Here is a 20,678-nt window from a genome sequence, read left to right on the forward strand (position 1 = left end):
CACCTGTGTGTGGAGGTTGAGAATCAAGAGGGGTATCTCAGCCACAGAAATAACCCCTCAGAGGAGCAAGGACCCCAGCCACACACTGGGATTCCCAGCCCAGAGTACCCATGCTGGAGCCCCCACAACCTCCAGCTGTGAAAAACAGTGGGGATTCCGACCTTCCAGGTGTGACGGAAGGCTGCGGGAAACCCAGATGTCCTCTTTAAGGGCCTATGCACACATTCAGTCTCTCCCAGGCACTCATGCTGGGCTCCACCTAGAGATGGCAACTCGGGAGGCTCAGAGACATACAAGGAGAGAATGAGTAGTATGGCTGCAGGACAAGGGCTGGAGGGACAGTCACCATTTTCCCTGTGTAGAACCCTTCTCCCAAGATCTGGTAGGTGGGCAACATCTTTCCTGTGTTGAGCCCTCCCCTCACACAGCCAAATCTGAATCTGCGTTAACCTGGTGAACTCTGCTCACTCCACCCCGGTGACTCCTTGGTACCCTGCCCCACCCAACTCATGTACCACTGGAGGCACTTTCCACAACCTGCAGCCAGCCCTGCCCTATACACCAAAACAGGCTCTTTCGGTAGAAAACAGCTGGCCTCAATTCATGAGCCACTGGAGACACTTTCGAGGTTGGCAGCCAGCCCCGGCCTGTGCTAGTCTTTCTTGGACAACTCTCAGAGGTCAGTGGTCCCCAGGCACACGGCAAATGGTCTTGATGTGCTCTGAGACTTTTGCTGAGTAGCTCCAGGCTCAGCACTGGTACCAAACCAGAATCTACACTAACCTTGTGAACATCACTTGCTCCACCATAGTGACTCCTTATAACCCCATGTTGCCCAACTCTCCTACTTCATGAGGTTCTATCAGCAGCTGAGACTTATGGGCAGCTGACAAGCGGCAGGAGGTCTCATGATGCCCTGGGATTTTTGGGAGCTACCCCAGGTCCAGTACTGGTGGCAGCTGTCCTCAGTTCTCAGCATGGCCTCTCTCACATGCTTCCAGGTCCAGCACAGGCAGCAACCAACAGCGGATCACTTTGTAGCTCCTACCAGGTATTCCTGGGCTGATCACAGGCAGTAGCTGACCTGGACCTGCATAGGAGTCCCTCCCAAGAGGCCCCAGAATCAACATAGATGAAGGTTGGCTTCAAACTGCAGCACAGCAACACCCAATTAGCCCTACAAGTGGCATATACAAAGGGTAGTCTCAGCAGGCACCAGAACCCACTGGAACAAATCCCATTCTATGGGCCAAGCCCCCTGAACATCAGCCTGTAAGCTGTGGACATGGCTAAACCCCACAGCCAGTCAGCCTGAGAGTCAGTCCCATCCACTGATATGCTAACAGCAATCAAGGCTCAGCTACAATAGGAAGGCACACACAACTCACAAAAGGGACATTCCTAGAGCACTGGCACAGGTGATCAGAGAGACAGCACCACTGGCCCCCACAAAGCACCCATTATGTAAAGCCAACCAGCAAAGACTGGGAGATATAGGATATCTACTTAATATGTAAAAACAAACACAGAGAGGCAGCCAAAATGAGGAAACAAAGAAATATTCCCAAATGAAAGAACAGGAGAAAACTCCAGGAAAAGAACTAAATGAAACGGAGGTAAGCAACCTACAAGCCACAGGGTTCAAAACGGTTATAAGGATGCTCAAGGAATTTAGTGAAAACTTCCACAAATAGATGGCAAGTGTAAAAAAGGTCATAGAAACCATAAAAACAACCACCCAGAAATGAAAATACCATAACTGAAATTAAGAAGTAATCACCAGCAGATTAAATGAAGCAGAGGAACAAATCAGCAATATGGAAGACAAAGTACAAGGTGTGCCCAAACAATATGGTGAATGCTTAAATTTAAAAAATAAAAATTATTACAGTTAAAGACACATTGCCATTATTCTTCCTTAAAATATTCCCCCTTGCTTCAAACACACTTATCCCATTGTCCTTGCCACTTTCTGAAGCAGTTCTGGAAGTCCTCTTTCGTGAGTGTCTTTAGTTGTGCTGTCATGGCTGCCTCGATATCCTGAATCATACTTTTTTTTAAGGTTTTTTTATTGGGGAATTGGGGGAGAACTGCATTGGGGAATCAGGGTAGGGGAACAGACAAGTGGCTGTCCTTTTGTTCTTCAGTCTAGTTGTGGAGGACGTCACTTCACTGGCCCATGTTGGTATTATCATTGCACTCTTCCCAGGTGAGGCAGATCAGTTGCCAGTTTCTGGACAGCTGCTCACGGTGACTCTTGACAGCTCATGAAAGTTCATGCCAGCTGCTGGCCAGCCCCACTACAGCCTACACTGTCGCCGGCGACTCACCGCAGCCGAGTTCCAGATCGAGCTGTTGTTCACCATCTTAGTTGTAGAGGGCGCAGTGTCACTGGCCTTCATGTAGGATCCAAACTGGGGCCCCGCTGCTCAGAGCTGGCGTCCCAGCCCAAATCTTAACCAACGCGCCACTAAGCCAGCCCCTGAATCATTCTGACATTGGGAAAGAATCAGAAGTCACACGGTGCCAGATCCAACTAATAAGGTGTATGAGGACAAACCGTAATGTTTTTATTTGACAGAAATTGCCATATACCAGAAGCAATGTGTGACACAGAGCATTGTCATGATGGAAGATGATTTATGGCACACTTGAAACCTTCTGTCAATAGTGGCTCACACTCGACTGATTGCACTGAACAAGCTGAAACTTGTCACACACTGTTACTAAGGTTCAATGCACTGCTTCCCATATTGAATATTCCTGCTTTTCCATTGGATAGCACTTGGCAGCAGCATTCACCGTATTGTTTGATCACAACAGAAAGGCTCTGCATCACACATGGCTTCTGGTATACGGCAATTTCTGTCAAATAAAAATATTATGGTTTGTCCTCATACACCTTATTCATTGGATCTGACACTGTGAGACTTCAGGCTCTTCCCTAAAGTCAAAATTATTCAGGACATCGAGGCAGCCATCACAGCGCAACTAAAGACACTCATGAAGGAGGACTTCCAGAACTGCTTCAGAAAGTGGCAAGAATGGTGGAGTAAGTGTGTTTGAAGCAAGGGGGAGTATTTTGAGGGTGATTAATGGCAATGAGTTTTTTACTGTAATAAATTTTTTATTTAAACTTCACTGTATTTTGTAATCACACCTAGCAACAGAAAAAAACCAACTGGAACATCAAAAAGAAAAAAGAATAAAAATAATGAGGATAGTTTAAGGGGCCTCTGGAACAATGTCAAGTTTAACAATATTCACATCATAGGGGTACCAGAAGGAGAACCAAGAAACAAAGGAATTGAGAATGTATTGGAAGAAATAATGAATGAAACTTCCCAATCTGGCGAAGGAAATAGGCATACAAGTCTAGGAAGTGCAGAGAGTCCCAAACAAAATGAACCCAAAGAAGCCCACACCATGACACATCATAATTAAAATGCCAAAGGTTAAAGACAAAGAGAGACTCCTAATAGCAGCAAGAGAAAGGCAACTATTTACTTACAAAGGAGCTCCCATAAGATTGTCAGCTGGTTTTCTCAACAGAAACTTTGCAGGCCAGAAAATATTAATACAAAATATTCAAAGTAATGAAATGCAAGTAACTACAACCAAGACTACTCTACCCAATAAGGCTATCACTTAAAATTAAAGGAGAGAGAAAAAGTTTCCCAGACAAGAATAAAGCTAAAGGACTTCATCACCACCAAACCAGTATTACCAGAAATGTTAAAAGGATTTCTGCCACAATAAAAAATAAAAAGAAGAAGGGGGGAACATAAATATGAATAATAAAATGGCAATAACTGTGTGTCTATCAATAATTACTTTAACTTTAAATGGATTAATGTTCCAATCAAAAGACACAGGGTAGCTGAATGAATAAGTTAAAAAGACCCATACATCTGCCATCTATAAGAGGGCCACTTCAGATAAAAAGACACACACAGACTGAAAAGTAAAGGGATGGAAAAAGAAATTTCATGCAAATGGAAAGACAGACCACATGTTAGGCCACAAAACAAGTCTCAATAAATTTAGGAAGACTGAAATCATATCAAGCATCTTCTCTGACTACCACGGTATGAAACTAGAAACCAATTACAAGAAAAGAAACTTTGAAAAACACATAAATACATGGAGGCTCAATAACGTGCTAATAAATAATGAAAGGGTAAACAAAAAGATCAAGGAAGAAATCAAAAGATATCTTGAGACAAATGAAAACAAAAACATATGACCCAAAATCTATAGGACACAGTGACAGCAGTCCTAAGAGGGAAATTCATAGCAACATAGGCCTACCTCAAGAAACAAGAAAAATCTCAAATAAACAATCTAACCCTATACTTAAAGGAACTAGAAAAAGAACAGCAAACAAAGCCCAAAGTGAGTAGAAGGAAGGAAATAATAAAGAGCAGAGCAAAAATAAATAAAATAGTGTCTAAAAAAACAATACAAAAGATCAAGAAACCATGAAATCATGAAACCAAGAACTGGTTCTTTGAAAAGATAAACAAAATTGATAAACTTTTAACCAAGCTCACCAAGAAAAAAAGAGAAAGGACCCAAATAAATAAAATGAAAAAGAATGAGAAGTGACAACTAACTCCACAGAAATATAGAGGATTATACGAAAATATTACAAACAATTATATGTCAACAAATTGGACAATCTGAGAGAAATGGATAAATTCTTAAAAACATACAATCGTCCAAGACTGAATCAAGAAGAAACAGAAAATCTGAACAGACCAATTACTACAAACAAAATCAAATCAGTAATCACAAAACTCCCAAAGTCCTAGACCAGATGGTTTCACAGGCGAATTTTGGCAAACATTTAAAATAGAATTAACACCTATCCTTTTCAAACAATTCCAAAAAATTCAAAAGGAGTGAAAGCTCCCAAGCTCATTTTACAACGCCATCATTACCCTGATTCCAAAACCAAATGAAGACATTACCAAAAAAAGAAAATTATAGATCATATCCCTGATGAACATAGATGCAAAAATCCTTAACAAAATATTAGCAAACCAAATGCAGCATACATAAAAAGATCATACACTATGATCAAGTGGGCTTTATTCCTGGGATGCAAGGTTGGTTTAATATCTGCAAATCAATTAACATGATCATGATACACAACATAAACAAAATGAAAGATAAAAATCATATGATCATATAAATAGATGCAGAAGAAGCATTTGACAAAATCCAGCATCCATTTACAATATGATAAAAACTCTCATCAAAGTGTGACTAGAGAAAACATACCTCAACATAATAAGGCCATATGTGACAAACCCACAGCTAACATCCTGCTCAATGGGGAAAAGCTAAAAGTGTTCCCCTTAAAATCAGGAAAAGAGAAGGATGCACACTATCATCACCCTTTATTCAGTACAGTACTAGAAGTCCAGCAATCAGAAAGGAAAAGAAATGAAAACCGTCCAAATTGGAAAGGAAGAAGTAAAACTGTCATTCTTTGCAGATGACATGACACTATATGTAGAGGACCCCAAAGATTCTACCAATAAACAATTAGAACTGATAAATAAATTCAGTAAATAAGCAGAATACAACATTAATATTTAGCAATCAGTTGTATATTTATACACCAATAATGAACTAACAGAAAGAGAAATTAGGAAAACAATCCCATTTACAATAGCATAAAAAACAAAAACAGAACAAAAAAAACCTAGGAATAAATGTAACCAAGGAGGTAAAAGACCTGTACTCAGAAAATTATCAGACACTGAAGAAAGAAATTGAAAAAGATACAAATAAATGGAAGTACATACCACGTTCACAGATAGGAAGAATTAACATCATTAAAATGTCCATACTACCCAAAGCAATCTATACATTCAAGGTAATCCCTATTAAAATAACAATGGCATTTTTCACAGACTAGAACAAATAATCTTAAAATTTATATGGAACCAGAAAAGACCCTGAATAGCTACAGTGATCTTGAGTAAGAAGAACAAAGCTGGAGGTATCACACTACCTGATATCAAACTATAGTAAAAGACTATAGTAATCAAAATAGCATGTTACTGGCATAAAAACAGATACATAGATCAATGAAACAGAATAGAGAGCCCAGAAATGAAGCCACATCTATCTGTTCATTTAATCTATGACAAAGGAAGCAAGATTTTACATTAGGGTAAAGACAGTCTATTTAATAAATGGTGCTGGGAAAACTGGAGAGAGACATGCAAAAAAAGTGAAACTGGACACCATATACAAGAATGAACTAAAAATGGATTAAAGACTTAAATGTAAGACCTGAAACCATAAAACTCCTCAAAGAAAACATAGGAAGCAAACTCTCAGACATTACCCTTAGTGATATTTTCATTGATATATCTCCTCAGGCAAGGGAAACAAAAGAAAAAATAAACAAATGGGACTACATCAAACTAAAAAGGTTTTGCACAGCAAAGGAAACCATCAACAAAACGAAAAGACAGCCTACTGAATAGAAGGTATTTACATCCGATAGGGGGTTAATATACAAAATTTATAAAGAACTCACACAACTTAACACCAAAAAAACTAACAATCCAATTAAAAAACGGGCAGAGGACCTGAACAGACATTTCTCCAAAGAGGACATACACATGGCCAATACACATATAAAAAGATGCTCAACATCACTGATCATCAGAGAAATGCAAATTAAAACCACAAAGAGCTATCACTTCACATCTGTCAGAATGGTCATCATCAATAAATCAACAAACAAGTGCTGGTGAGGAAAAGAACAGCATAGAGAATGTAGTCAGTAATATCGCAACAAGTATGTACAAGTACAGTGCCAGGTGGGTACTAGGCTAACCGGGGAGATCACTGCATAAATTATATAAATGCTAACCAGTATGCTGTACGCCTGATACTAATACAATATAATACTGAATATCAACTGTAACTAAAAAAAAATAAATAAATAAGTTTTAAAAATCCCAACAGGCAGTTTTATTGATTTTCTTAGAGATTCAGGTCAAAGTAAAAACTATACAGGTGTACATGAAATGATAAACGTGTTTTCTTGTTTATATATATGCTTCATTCACTTATCCAATAAATCCTTTATTCAAAACTCATTGAATGCTCACTATTTGGAGAAACTTAGGGTAAGTGGACCTGATGGGCCAAGGCAGATTGTTTATGTAAATGGTGAAAAAAAAAAGGTGTAAAGGAAATGGGACCAAGTTGCTGAGGATCTAACTGAAGTCAATCTCATGGAAAGAGATTTTAATCTATTTTTCTGGATCTCAGTTTCTAGAGGCCCTGTTTATATTGAGTAGATCTGTTTATAAATCTTAAAAGTAGAATGTATAGTGAAAGGTTAATTTTAAAATTTTAAATACTATAGTATCCTCTCCAAAGACAAAAGTGGGGGATCTATGCGAGAGGATGGGGAAAATGTTGAGTCATTTAATTTAGGTGATATGTATATGGGGTTCATTGTATTGTCTCCATTTTAGTGTTTGTTTTACATTTTCCATATTATTTAAAAAGTAAGAATATGCAATCTTCATGTAGATTTAAGGATAGAATGGTTTTTGCAATTGACTTCCTCAATGAGAGAAAATCACAGGGATGCCCTGTACGAGAAGATGTATATAACATCCTATTTCCCATGAAAATGAATGTTAACTCCCAGAATGGCCTTGGAGATACATCAAATCAAAGTACTTTTGTGTTCATGTTGGACTGCCAAGCAGAATATATGAGACTGAAATACTTCTTAGCCCCACGACTAACAGGATCTCCATGTAGACATGATATTCTTCACTGGGTAATATAATAAGCAAAAAGGTAAAAATTAAAAATTCTACATTGCTCTCTTTGAGTACAGACTGGCAAACTATGTGCCTTTTAAAATATATATATAAATGAGGGTAACACTACAAATAAAACTCTCAAGGTTAAATAGTACATTTACTCATTTAGGGATTTTTTTTTTTCCCTGTAGTGGGTGAGTCAGATTTGCAGTAATCTGCAGACTTGCTATATTACAGACAGGCTGCATCTGAGCTGCAGTTTTCTGTAGTTACATGAATTGTTGTGAAATACCAAAGCTGACTGTTCTGCTTGTGACTAAGATACAGAAAGTTGCAAGAGGCTGGTGATTCCAACCTAACAACCAAAGCAAGCTGGATAAGCTATAAAATTATAGTTTTTTAAGACCCACCAGAGAGATGAGGATACAACGAAATCCAAATGAATAACAAGATCTTCATAGGAGTGAAGAGATCTATGGCCTCACCCCGGCAGAGTAGCAGGTGGAAAATACATTAACTGTAGATGGAGGTAGGGAGATATAAGCCAAAGTTTTAATGAGTTTTTAACGGCTGTGTGTAGACTGGGGTGACAATTACAGTTCTAAGGAGCCCTAGGCATAGATGGAACCTGCATTCACCTGCCAAACTTGCTCAGTCTTTGCTAAGTGCCCAGGCAGTATATAAAAGGCTGGAGGTTAGACAAGATTGCTGAGGGAAATCCTGCCTTAGACACAGACGCAAGCAAGCCACTTTCCTAAGATGGGAGGCAGGGCAAGAGAGCTGAGAGAAAACCCTCTGAGGCATTCAGGCACCTCTGATGAACTAAAGCATCTGCCCTGGGAAGGGCTGGAGGCAGAGCAGCTGGGCAAAGAAAGATCTCCTGAGGCTCAGAAAGCTGGGCATAAAACAAGATACAGAGCAGACCACTGGACACTCTGGGATGAGGGAAACGTCCTTTATCATGTTTTGGGTGGTGGTTACATGAGTGTATAAAATAGTCAAAATGCATTACAATGAACATGTAAAAACGGTGCATTATATGACATGTCTTGATTTAATAAAAAACAAAACAAAATGAATCTAATGTGAAAAACAAATACTTAACTGATCCATCCAATCACCCTTCAGAAGAGAGTGATGTTAGATTTTTGAAATCTGGTCTTTACCTTTCAGAGCTGCTAAGTGGAAGCCAACAGATCTTAATGCTTATGGTTTATATATACAGTGTGGATAAGCTGTGGCTGGTCTCACCATTTTATAGGGGCCTTTTAAAGAATTTTGTTTACAATATGAAGGAATGTGCCAAATGAGAAATCTATGGGAAAACTGATGAAGATAAGAAGAATTAAACACACGATTCCAACAATAAATGAAAATAACAGAAAACCTGCCTTTTTATCTTGAGAGGTGGTTATTTTAGGGTGCTAATCTCTGTCTAAAAACTCTAATGCCCCAATTTTCCTGCGTTTTTCCCCCCTGAAAACACACCCCTCCCACTAGGAAGAAGAAAGCTTGTCTTCAGCTAATGAAGCTGAAGGGAAAAAGCCTTCCTTCCTCAAACACAATCTTCTCAGGAGCCTCGTTCGAGGGCATCTCGCTGGTGCCCAGGGGCTGCATGTCACTCTTACAGCACCTTCTTTCATCATCTAACTATAGCTTCACGGAAAAGAAGGAAACTAAGTGCTGATGACTGTATGTCCTAGGAAAGGTTCAAGGTAGTAGACCTAATATGGCTGGGCAGACAGAGGTCTCAGGAGCCTGTCAGAAGCAGTGGTTTCCATGTTCTTTCCACGAACCTGAGTTATGGAGGCAGCATGGCCTACTAGAATAATAATAATATCTAAATAGACTAATAACAGTCCCCAGCAGTGACTGAGAGATAAGTATGTGTCAGCCACTATGCTAAGTCCTGCCTATCTATTAGTTTGACCCTTATAGTGCCTGTGAGGTAAACACTATTATCATCACCATTTTAGGGATGGCAAACTGAGAAGGTTCCACAGCCTGTTAAGTAGTGGGGCCTGCATTTGAAACCAGGCAGTCTGACCCGAGAACTCAGTATCTGTAAGTTCTTCTACATGAAACACTATTCTGATTCCCCAAAGAATGGAAATAGGCAGCTTTTGGAATTAGAAAGCTATATACACATCCATTACTGAAGTCTCTCCAGGACTTGCCCAAAGACAGGGCTTAAACATTCATTAAATTTAAAGCTTTCCTTGATTAGTTAGAAAAAGAATTAAGTTAGGAAAAATCTCTTTTTAAGTCAGTGGAAGTAAGTGGTTTATTAATTTTTATTGGAAATTAACTTATAGTTCTAATTAATTACAAATATTTTTAAATTTTTAATTGGATTTTAATTAAAATTCTTTAAGTCTAGAAGAAACTATTTTCCTTTGCATTTTTTTTCTTTGTATTTTAATTGAGTCCTTTCAGGCAATAGGCTAGCTGGCTTAAAGACTGAAAACTGAACTCTTCTATATGTGGCTTTTAAGAGATATATACACACTGTCTTACACACACACACACACACACACACACACACACACACACTCTCAAACATGGAAGAAATCAAGAGGCAAAGTTTGGGGAAAGTCGGAGAAAACTTTAAAAAGTTAAGAGAGCCACAGAATAAGAAAACAAGAGAGAAATAAAGTAGGGTCAAATGAGAGTTATGCAGGAAAGATAGAAAACATCATCTTTGAAAGGGAAGTTGTGGGTACTTGTTATATAATGTCTGCAGAAGTGTTCTGGTCTCCTGAGAGATGGGCACTCTATCAATACAAGGTATTACGGTTTCTATCTTTAAAACTGAGAGATTGATATTCTTTGGTCAGAGTCCATATCCAGTGTAGAAGGAACACAATTGAAAGTCTGAAACAGCACTTTCCCTTTTTCTTGAACACAAAAGTCTCCTTCCAGTGTGTGACCTTCCATACAAAACAGCTCATTTTTAAAGCTCAGTTCCAGTCTCTTAAAGATCCTTGGTTACAAGCCATGGGAAAGGATATCATGTGACAGAGGCACAGTCTTTTCTAAGTGACAGAGGAAATGTCCTGCTACAATCACCCTTGGTGAAGAGAACACAGCACCATTTGGTAGCCAGAAGAATTCTTAATCGTACTAGAAACAGAGAGAGGATACCAGGCTCTCATTTCTCTACTTCCCTCACTTTCCCTTGTGAAAATACTTGAAGGTGGCAATTAAGGGAATATAGCAATTAACTTCCTAAGGGGGTTTAAAAAGCATGTGGCAGAAGTAAATATTCACTTTCGATAAAAAAAAAAAAAGGTTACTAGAGCAAGGAAAGTAGGAAAGTGTTTTTTCTGTCTTTCCACTATCACTGATTATTAAATATGTGTTCATGCTCGAATTGCTGAATGTAGGAGACATTATAATAAGAATATACGATGAATGGTAGGTGGCATTACAATATGAATATAATAATTAGAGTACGCAATATGCAAGTGTGCAAGTGGTTTGAAATATTAAGTCACTCACCATATCAGTAGAAGATAGAGTTGGCAAATCCTCTGGAGCCAATGTAGTGTTATTAGATATTGAAATATTAACTGTAAGAAAAAGACAATTTTTACTATAAAAATAAAATACAAATAACTAAAATGCATAATTAATAATCTAAAAAAGGAGGGTTAGGCATTAAAAATGTCTTCAAACAATATAAGCATAAAGGCACAATGAATTATTCTTTATTATAACTATATTCGCCTTTCACCTAGATAAAATAACCAAAAGTTGGGACACATCTATTGTGCTCAAATCTGATAAGAAACAATGGCAAATATTTAATGAGATGGGATAAAATTTATTTGTTTCAGGTTTCCAAACAAACAAGCAAAAAAAAAAAACAACTTCTCTGTTACTAAAAGGTATTCAATATATTTTGCCTAGTACAAGAAATGCTGTTAGTAAGTTGATGACTGGCTTCATGTAGAGTCAATTTCACAAATTGGAGTTATACTAATTAAGACTTAACTGATTTGGGGGAAAAAAAAAGAATTAACTGATTTGGAATTTTTAGAAATTTAGACTGTATATAAGAAAGTATATCTCTGCAAACTGTGTAAAAACAAAAAAGTACTAAAATAATAAATTACACAAATATAACTGGGATGAATATTTAATCTGATTTTGAAAATTATTTTCATATACTTTGGCATCATTTGTAGATTTAAGATGTCACTTGCAGAAGAACCTAATTTATTTATTAAACCAACCCTCCTCTTGGAAATATTTTTTTTTCCTATTTATGAGTCTAAAATTAAAACATATTTTAAAAGTATTCTATAATTAAAACATCTTTCTTTATCAGATGACCCTTTTTCCTTTATGTGAAGTGTTATGTATAAAAAAAATTTTGTTACTCAGAGAATAGCCCTAATTTATGGAAATAATGTGAATGAACACTTATTAGGTTTCTGTCCTCAAGGACCACATATTTCATTTAACATCCAAACTGTTAATTATTGTTTGGTCCCTGAGCACCACCCCTTCTCCAAGCTCCTAACCTGTCCTGGTCCTTTTAGTTTGCCACGGCTCAGGTCTTGCCTACATAAACTTTTAAGGAGAAACAGTTAGCCTTATATGACTGTTGAAATTTAAAATGTAAGATCCATGAGGGAAGAATGGAGGAGCATGTCTTGTTCACTGCTTTTCTCCAGAATTAGCCCAGGCTGGCACTTAAGTCACAGGAACTCAAAAATATTTATGATTCAGGCTTTGAAAAGAAGGAAATCCTGCCATTGAGACAACATGGATGAACGTGGAGCACATTATGCTCAGTGAAATAAGCCAGACAGAGAATACAAGTACTGTATGGTATCACTTATAGGTAGAATCTAAAAGAAAAGAAATGAGAAGTGGAGAGAAGAGGAAAGGAGAGGGGAGGGGAGGAGAGGAAAGGGGAGAGTAGGGGAGGGGAGGGGAGGGAGGGAAGAAAGGAAAAAGAAAAAAGTCTAACTCATAGAAACAGAGAATAGAGTGGTGGTTGCCAGGTGCTGGGGGTGGGGGAAATAGAAAGAGGTTGGTAAAAGGATACAAACTTTCAGCTATAAGATGAATAAGGTCTGAGGATCTAATGTAAAACATGATGACTATAATTGATAATACTGTATTATATAAATGAAATTTGCTGAGAGAGTAGAATTTAAGGGTTCTCACCAAATAAAATAAACACGTGAGGTTCTGGATGTGTTAATTAAATTGGGAATCCTTTCACAATGTATACATATATGAAGTTATTATGTTGTAACTTTAAATATATTAACATTTTATTTGTTGATTAAACTTCAAAAAAGCTGAAAAAGTATTTGTTTTTGTTTGTTTTATAAATTTTATTGGGGAACAGTGTGTTTTTCCAGTACCTATCAGCTCTAAGTCAAGTAGTTGTCTTCGATCTAGTTGTGGAGGGCGCAGCAACTTGGCCCATGTGGGAATTGAACTGGCAACCTTGGTGTTATGAGCCTGCACTCTAACCACCTGAGCTAACCGACCGCCTCTGAAAAAGTATTTGTTAAGTGTCTATAAAAGAAGCTAAGAAAGGGGCCATCATACAAAGAAATGAAAGCAGATAAAAGCAAAAGAAATGAAATAAGAAAAGCAAAAAAAGGGAAGAAAATATTTAGCTTGAGTCCTAGTTTTTCTTAATTTGGGAATCCATTCTGATCTTTGAAGGCTCTGGAATTGTTAAGCATTTAACCTAAAGCAAGCTGCTGCCAGGGCTTCCCGATTTCCCCCATAAAACGAGCACAAATGCAAACTGCCTGTCTGCTTATCCTCTGTTTCACTACAGGTCACAGAAAGAATCCAAATGGGCTAAAGGATGCTTGGCCCAAACAATAAAACACAACATGAATCCGTTTCAAAAAGGAAGAAGATATTAATAAATTATTATTAACAAAGCCTGTATTTTTATTACAATTTTGTTAGAAAAAGCTTAAATTACATTTTCTTACACTATTCCATTCATTCACTTAAAAACATACAAGACCACATAACAGATATCCTTTTAGACCTTCCTATTGTGGATGGGATTCTGAAATGTGTTATGCCAGGTTTCTCACCCAGAATTACAGTCAGTCAGAAGTAAAGTTGGTACCAAAACCTTGTTCAGCATTCTTTCTTTTCCTACCCAGCATTTCTAATTATGAAAATCAAGATGATTTATGTGGCCACAGAAATCAAGGTGAGATAGTAGTTGCCAGTGTTAGACGATGTGAATCTCGACTAGGAGCTGAAATGTTGAACTTATCCAAGCGTCTGAAGGAAAACAGCATATGTGAAATCACAGGCACTATTTAGATGGTGTCTGGGAAGCTGCTCTTCCCGAGCTAGATTCTTTAATGCAATTTATGAGCTTCCTGTCACAAAACAGTGAAGGTCGTTTTGCAACACACTTTTTTGCATAAAAACAAGGAGCAAGGAGAGGGAAAGATAGGCAAGGCTCCTTCTTTGTGAAATGAATGACAGATAATAAAGACCATGAGTGAACTAAAATAGGATTACAATCTGAACTTTTAGTAACTGCTCTCGAGGTTTGGATACACATCAATTCTGCTCGTAAAATTCCTTTTATCTTTTCAGTCTTCCTCTGAGACAAACTATTAAAGTACACTGGCTCTCAAAATCCTCGAAGACCAGTATCAAAGAGACAGTAAAAGGTATAAACTTTCATCATTATTTTAATAAGAAGTTGCTTCAAGAGAGAGACTTCAAAATATACAAACATGCACTTCCATACACACACACACACACACACACATATATACACACACACACAGAATATGGTAGAGTCCATAAATAAGATTAAAAGTGAATTTCTTTAAATTCACAGAAGAGAAAATGATTAATTCTAATTGGGAGCTTGGTCTACAAGAGCCATTGGTCGCCATTTGGATCCAGACACATACGATGCAAATATTTTGGCAACCAATTGCAGAATGGTCTGTTTATATAGAATCTGCAATATCCTTAATTAGGATTCTGGAAAGGCCAAATGGGAAAGCCAAAACACGCTGCACTCTAGCTGTCCACTGTTTGCTTAGTACCATGGCAAAGCAAAGAAACTCTTTGCCCTAAGAGTCTGGCTCATTTAGGATTAGCCAATTGTTACTGGGACAGTCTGTGTCCCATACTTGGTTTCAGGGAGTTTCCACAGGTTGATCGTTTTATGTTACGTGGATTTTCACTTCTTGATCCTCCTTCCCATGTATCAAAATCTAGCTGATCCTCCGGAACGGGGAATGAACACTGTCAGTAATAGACATTTAAAAATGTGTCTGTGAGTTTTCAATCTTGAGCTGGTTTTTCCTTCTTTATGTTTAATGAGAGATCTAGAGAAAGAACAGGCTGCAGAAGCTATGAGCAGACACATCCATGTGTCATTGTACCCTCCTGCAAAGGGAATATCAATTGCACTGTTTAAGGTTGTCCTTCTTTACCCTCTAGTGACCTGGCACCAGGAACTATCCCATGACTTCTCTGGTTGATACATTAGAGGGAAATGTACCATCAGGAATACACACAAAAGCTCACTTGAAGCCATGAGATTGAGTACGAGCAATAACAGGCCACTGAGGCAGATCTGTCTGCCTTGAAGTACCACCACATCACAATGTGGGGAAAGGAACACTAGGAGACTGGGCTGGAATTCTGGTTCCACCACCTTCTGGAACTCAGTGTCCCCAAACTCCCTCGCCACATACTCTTCAGGAAGCTACCTCACTCCACTCGACGACAAGTCCCTCATTTGTGAAATCGGATTTGAAACCATCCACCTCATAAGGTTACTGTGCAGATTAAATAGGACATTGTTAGCACAGTGTCCAGTACCAGGTAAGAGCTAAATAAATGATAGCCAAGATTATTATCAGCTTTATGACCTGGAGAAGGTAGAACTTCACACCTGAGAAGAATGTCAGCTACCTTACAGGGTTTATGTAATGATTAAATACATATATATACATATATATATATTTATATTTATATATATGAATATATATAATAATACAATATAATATAACATAATATATATTAAAATACAGTTTATTAAAATCCCCTAGTAAAATGTCTGACATTTGGATGGTGCTTAATAAATGTTAGCCAAATCTGAATCTATACCCTCAAGATAGCTTCTAGGGTTACAATAATGCGAAACTGATTAACCTGCTCCACATTAAAATAAATTTAAGGGTATTCTTCATGATATAAAATTTTAATGTTTTACTCCATTCTATTTAAGCAACATCTTGAGGAAATTGAGTAACTGGAAAATAGATACAGAATAAAATTAAATAAGCTTCTTGCCTGCATGGTCATGTCAGGTTTACTTAAGAGTCCTGGACAACATGAACAAACAAGTGCCTCTTGATAAAGTCAAATATTCATGTTTCAAATTTCTAGATCAGTAAAAGCCAAATGGCTTTTGCAGGGATGACAAGGTGAATGAGGAAAACTTTCGCAAAAGCAGCTCTTAGGGAAATTACCTGCCACTATTTCAGCCTTTAATCTTAAAACAAAATTATTAGAAAGTTTTTCTTCACTTTTCCTTATTATCCTAAGTATTATTAACTAAGCCTAATGCTTGAGATTTTCACCATAATGAGGCAAGTTCAAATTATGATACTCTTCAACCCATGGGCACTTTTCACATGTTCACCTACGATATTGCACTGGAAGTTAAAGAGCTGAGCTTCTATCTAGTATTAAGCTAGATATACTTAGCCATTATTTTCACAAAAACTTTGCTTCATATCCACTCATTCTTGCATTTAAGATGTGTATAGACATTATTCTGGGGTCGGTTTTCACAATCTGTGTTTTATACAAACCCAAAGCTACAGAAATTCAAGTTCTGGTGATTATCCAAATTCATTGCTTCTCCTTTTCTGATTCCTGCAAGCATTATACAGAAATTGCTAAAATATAGGTTAGGACAGTAAATGAAAACTAAAATGATGAGTTCTTCAAATATCTATGGTTTTCTCAAAAGACCATGTTACCATGAATGATAAAATGTCAGCTATGTTGGTAAAGTATTCTTACAAATGCAAGCCTGAGTAATGCTACACCAGGGAGCCTTGTACTCCTTTTTAACCATTAGTCTGTGATTTAAACCTACTTTGTAATCTAAGGAGGGAATGACACACAATAAAAAAAAAATTGCCCAGAATATGATGCAAGTCATGAGAGATAAATTGGGATTTTCTTTCATTTCCTGATTTTCTTATAATTTGCTTTCTAATTATGAAACACATACTGACTATAGTATGGGACCAGAGGAGTCATGCGCTAGCAGTTCTTCTTAATGGTTATAACATACTGGTGGGTCGCATTTATTAAGATAATTAGAAAATTATATAGAAAAAATGGTAATGAAATTCCACTCTAGTGACAACCATTTTAGATTTGGAAGCCTCTGTGACGAGACAACAGTATGGAAATAGAAGCCATGGCTGCTTCCAACCACTTGAGTTGGTCTTACAGTTTCACACCAAGAAAAAGGCCATCTTTTACTTATAGACACTATAGACAATGATGCACTTGGTGCCTGAGAAAGGCTTGCTTCCTCTTAATCATCCATTCATTATTAAGCATGTTCTCCCTGGAACAGTCAACAATGAATCAGTAAAATATATTCCTTCTGTTAACAATGAAGCATTGTGTCTATCCCCTTGAATCATTTTTTCTAGCTTTTCTAATTTGTTTATCATTTTTAGCAAGGCTTCTTCCCCCACCAGATACAAAACCAATACCTGGTCAGAATATTTATTTTGACCCTTTCCAAAATATTAGCATGCCCTTAAGTGTATAGTTACTGCAACCTTGACACATTAGGCAAATGAATCCAGGTACTAGATAGAAATTTACTTCTAAAGTCTGGGTCAAGAATCTGACCTTGTTCATTTAAAAAGTGATTAACACTAAAAAACAACACATTTTATAATAAGCCATATATATATATATATATATATATATATATATATATATATATATATATACACACACACACACACACACACACACACATATATATATATGGTGTGTGTGTGTGTGTGTGTGTGTGTGTGTGTGTGGTGTGCATTCTACTTCATTGCAAGTGGCACAATTCCTAAAAAAACAATGAAACAGACCCTCAGTAAATTTCTGTGGATGGCAAAAGGGGAAGGAGAAAAGGGTAGGGGAAAGATAGGAAGAAAGTCCATATCTTGTTTCCGATTTACAAAATTCTGGCATTTATGTTTTTGAACAAATTATATAGATTCCTCTTAGAAGAGCTGAACATCTCACCTCTAAGATTGTAAAGCCTTCTCTACATGACTATGTATGTGTACAACACTTCTGTTGTCTTCAGATTCAGTGGAATAGTACTAAATGATCTAACGATGCTGTGCTGAACTCCCTAATATTTTTTTCTTTAATATGACTTCAATGTTTCACAATTATCTACAACAGCATATTCGTTGTTAATTTGGTTTTTTTTTTTGGTTTTTTTTTTTTGGTAGGCTTCCAGGAGAAGCCTAGTTAGTATCTTTCTCTAGGAAAATTTCAGGGAAAATAAAATGTTTGAACTCCTTTTAATGAATACAATTAGAAGATTAAACTGGCTGGGCAATTTTTTGTGGGACAATGAGAAATGAAAAAAAAAACAAAAACAAATTTTTACACAATGTCTATTAGGTGCCAAACACTTTTACATATAAGACTTCATTTAACCCTTATAGCAACCTCCATGAGTAAGTACAATTACTAACCCAGCTCACAGATTATGAAACACAAAGATTAGGTAATTAACTTAGGCCAGGGTCACACTTCTAGTTAGAGTCGAAATTCAAACTCAGTTTCCTTTTCTCCAAAGCACATATTGTTTACACTTTATCACACTAGCAGTTTTCTAAATTGGGATGTTGGTGTTGAAATGAGATATTCTGACTTGTCCTTCAATTGGATATTTTTCAGTTTTCACTTTTGATTTTAGAACTGAATCATCTTTCTTATACGCCTCTGCTATGTAACCATCAAGACAAAGTGGATAATATAACGTCTATTGCCTCTACAAAAATTAATAGCTATCCTATTTCTGAGAAAAGGAAATTTTAGCACAAAAACTCTGTATCTACCTGACTAATAGGTCAAACTTCATGGCCAATTTTCCTTTTAGCCCTTGCAAATGAGCTTCCTTAGTTCCTCAGTAAATGAAAACTAGGTATATGGCCTGGGCTACCGAGCAATAGATAGCGTGAGAGGAGGGGAGAAAAAGGTGCATGAAGAAAAGGAAACTCAGGAACTGACGAAGTTTTAAGGGAAGCAAGTAAGAACAAGAAAGATGAAGAAGAAAGAAAGGAGGAAAGATTGTTTTCACAAAGCACACAAAAAAAATCACAATATTATTATAGCCATAAACAGAGTTTTCTCAGTCATAAGTGACTCCGATTTCCTTTCCTGTAAAATCGTTGCTCAGTTTGCAGGATCACGACTACATCTGTGCAGTTTCTGGTTCATCGTTACATACTGCCCCAGTGTTGAAAAACAAGTCACCCGCCAGTTTAAATATTATTGACTCATTGATTGAATTCTTTTACTAGGAGTGCATGTTGTGATGAAAGGCCAGTCTTTTGTTGTTTTTAGAATTCTTACTCTAGCTGTACATGTAACTGTATTATTCTCTATCATTTTTCAGTTTGCTATCATGAGGTACTAAATTTATGGTGGATCTATGTAGTTTGCTATCAAAAAAAGTATTCAAGTTATGGGAGAAATACATAATCATTCATCTTAAAGGGTTTTGTAAAACATGGATTGTCATGAAAGTGCAAATATGCATTTGCCATTTTCCAAACCAGGTTTAATCTCCATAGGCTTACATAATTCTTGCATTCACAAACATATCTTTCATAAGTGCAACTCATCTAAATGACGAAAACTACTGGGTGCAGCCAACAGTCTTACTGCAGAATGGGCCAATTCCCAACAATGTTGGGAGAAGGGAGAATGATGAAGACTGATTTGTTTAATCATTCATACTTAAAGGCTACATACAAATTTTAAACATTAATGAATAATAACAACAATAATAACGGCAGTTCACATTTAATTACTTATTACATATTAGAAACTGTCCCAAGTACTTTGTCTATAAGACCCTTTCAAACAATTCTATAAGGTAGGTATTATTTTTAACCCCATTTTGCGGATGATCTGGTAAGGCTAAGCTACCCTGGGAAAAGGAACTTGCCCAAAGTCACAAACTGGGCATTAGTCACGCTGGGACTGGAATATAAGATTTTCTGACTTCAAAGCCAAGCAGCACTGCTTTACTGGTACAAGGCAGAGGGAGTCGGAATTGTCAGAGTCGTTCCAAGGCAACTTCTAGCTATTTAGGACTAACTTTTACACAACTGGGGGGAAACAAGTCAAAGGAAAAGTTGTCACCACTTCAACCAGAACTTGTCATGCCAAACGTAAAATCAGTTCAACCCTCAAAATTAGTTTTTCAAGAAATCAAATATCCTTCTTAGAATGAAAATTACATGTAAAATCTTGGTCTTATCTTTCACAATTAAAACACACTAAGATATGTGTTCCTGGGTATCATATTACCTTTTCAGCCAGCATCCAATTAAAACAATGGATGCAGGGATAGAAAAAGACAGTTCGAGGAATACAATCAACAATGTTGTAAGCATTTCTTAGGGGTCCAGATGGACCCATGTCCTTTTGGAGCGTCCACTTCATAGTTGATGTAGAGGCCTGACGACCGCATTGTATTCCTGAAACTGATGTTGAATAATACTGTATGTCAACGATAATTATATATACATATATAATCTCGGGACATGGAGTAGAGTG

The 20,678-nt window shown here is 37.2% G+C and overlaps 1 protein-coding gene across 9 annotated transcripts in view; it reads right to left on the bottom strand.

Annotated features, from left to right (window-relative positions):
- Positions 1–20,678, bottom strand: part of SLC4A4 (solute carrier family 4 member 4) — a 324,167-nt gene that overhangs the window by 53,023 nt on the left and 250,466 nt on the right. For all 9 annotated transcript variants that reach the window (XM_019663211.1, XM_019663215.1, XM_019663217.1 and 6 more), the window contains one exon: positions 11,313–11,383. In XM_019663211.1, coding sequence (XP_019518756.1) covers positions 11,313–11,383 — 71 coding nt within the window. The remainder of the gene's footprint in view (positions 1–11,312; positions 11,384–20,678) is intronic.

The sequence above is a fragment of the Hipposideros armiger genome, unplaced genomic scaffold (assembly GCF_001890085.2).
Source record: "Hipposideros armiger isolate ML-2016 unplaced genomic scaffold, ASM189008v1 scaffold_386, whole genome shotgun sequence".
In the NCBI taxonomy this organism is placed as follows: Eukaryota; Metazoa; Chordata; class Mammalia; order Chiroptera; family Hipposideridae; genus Hipposideros; species Hipposideros armiger.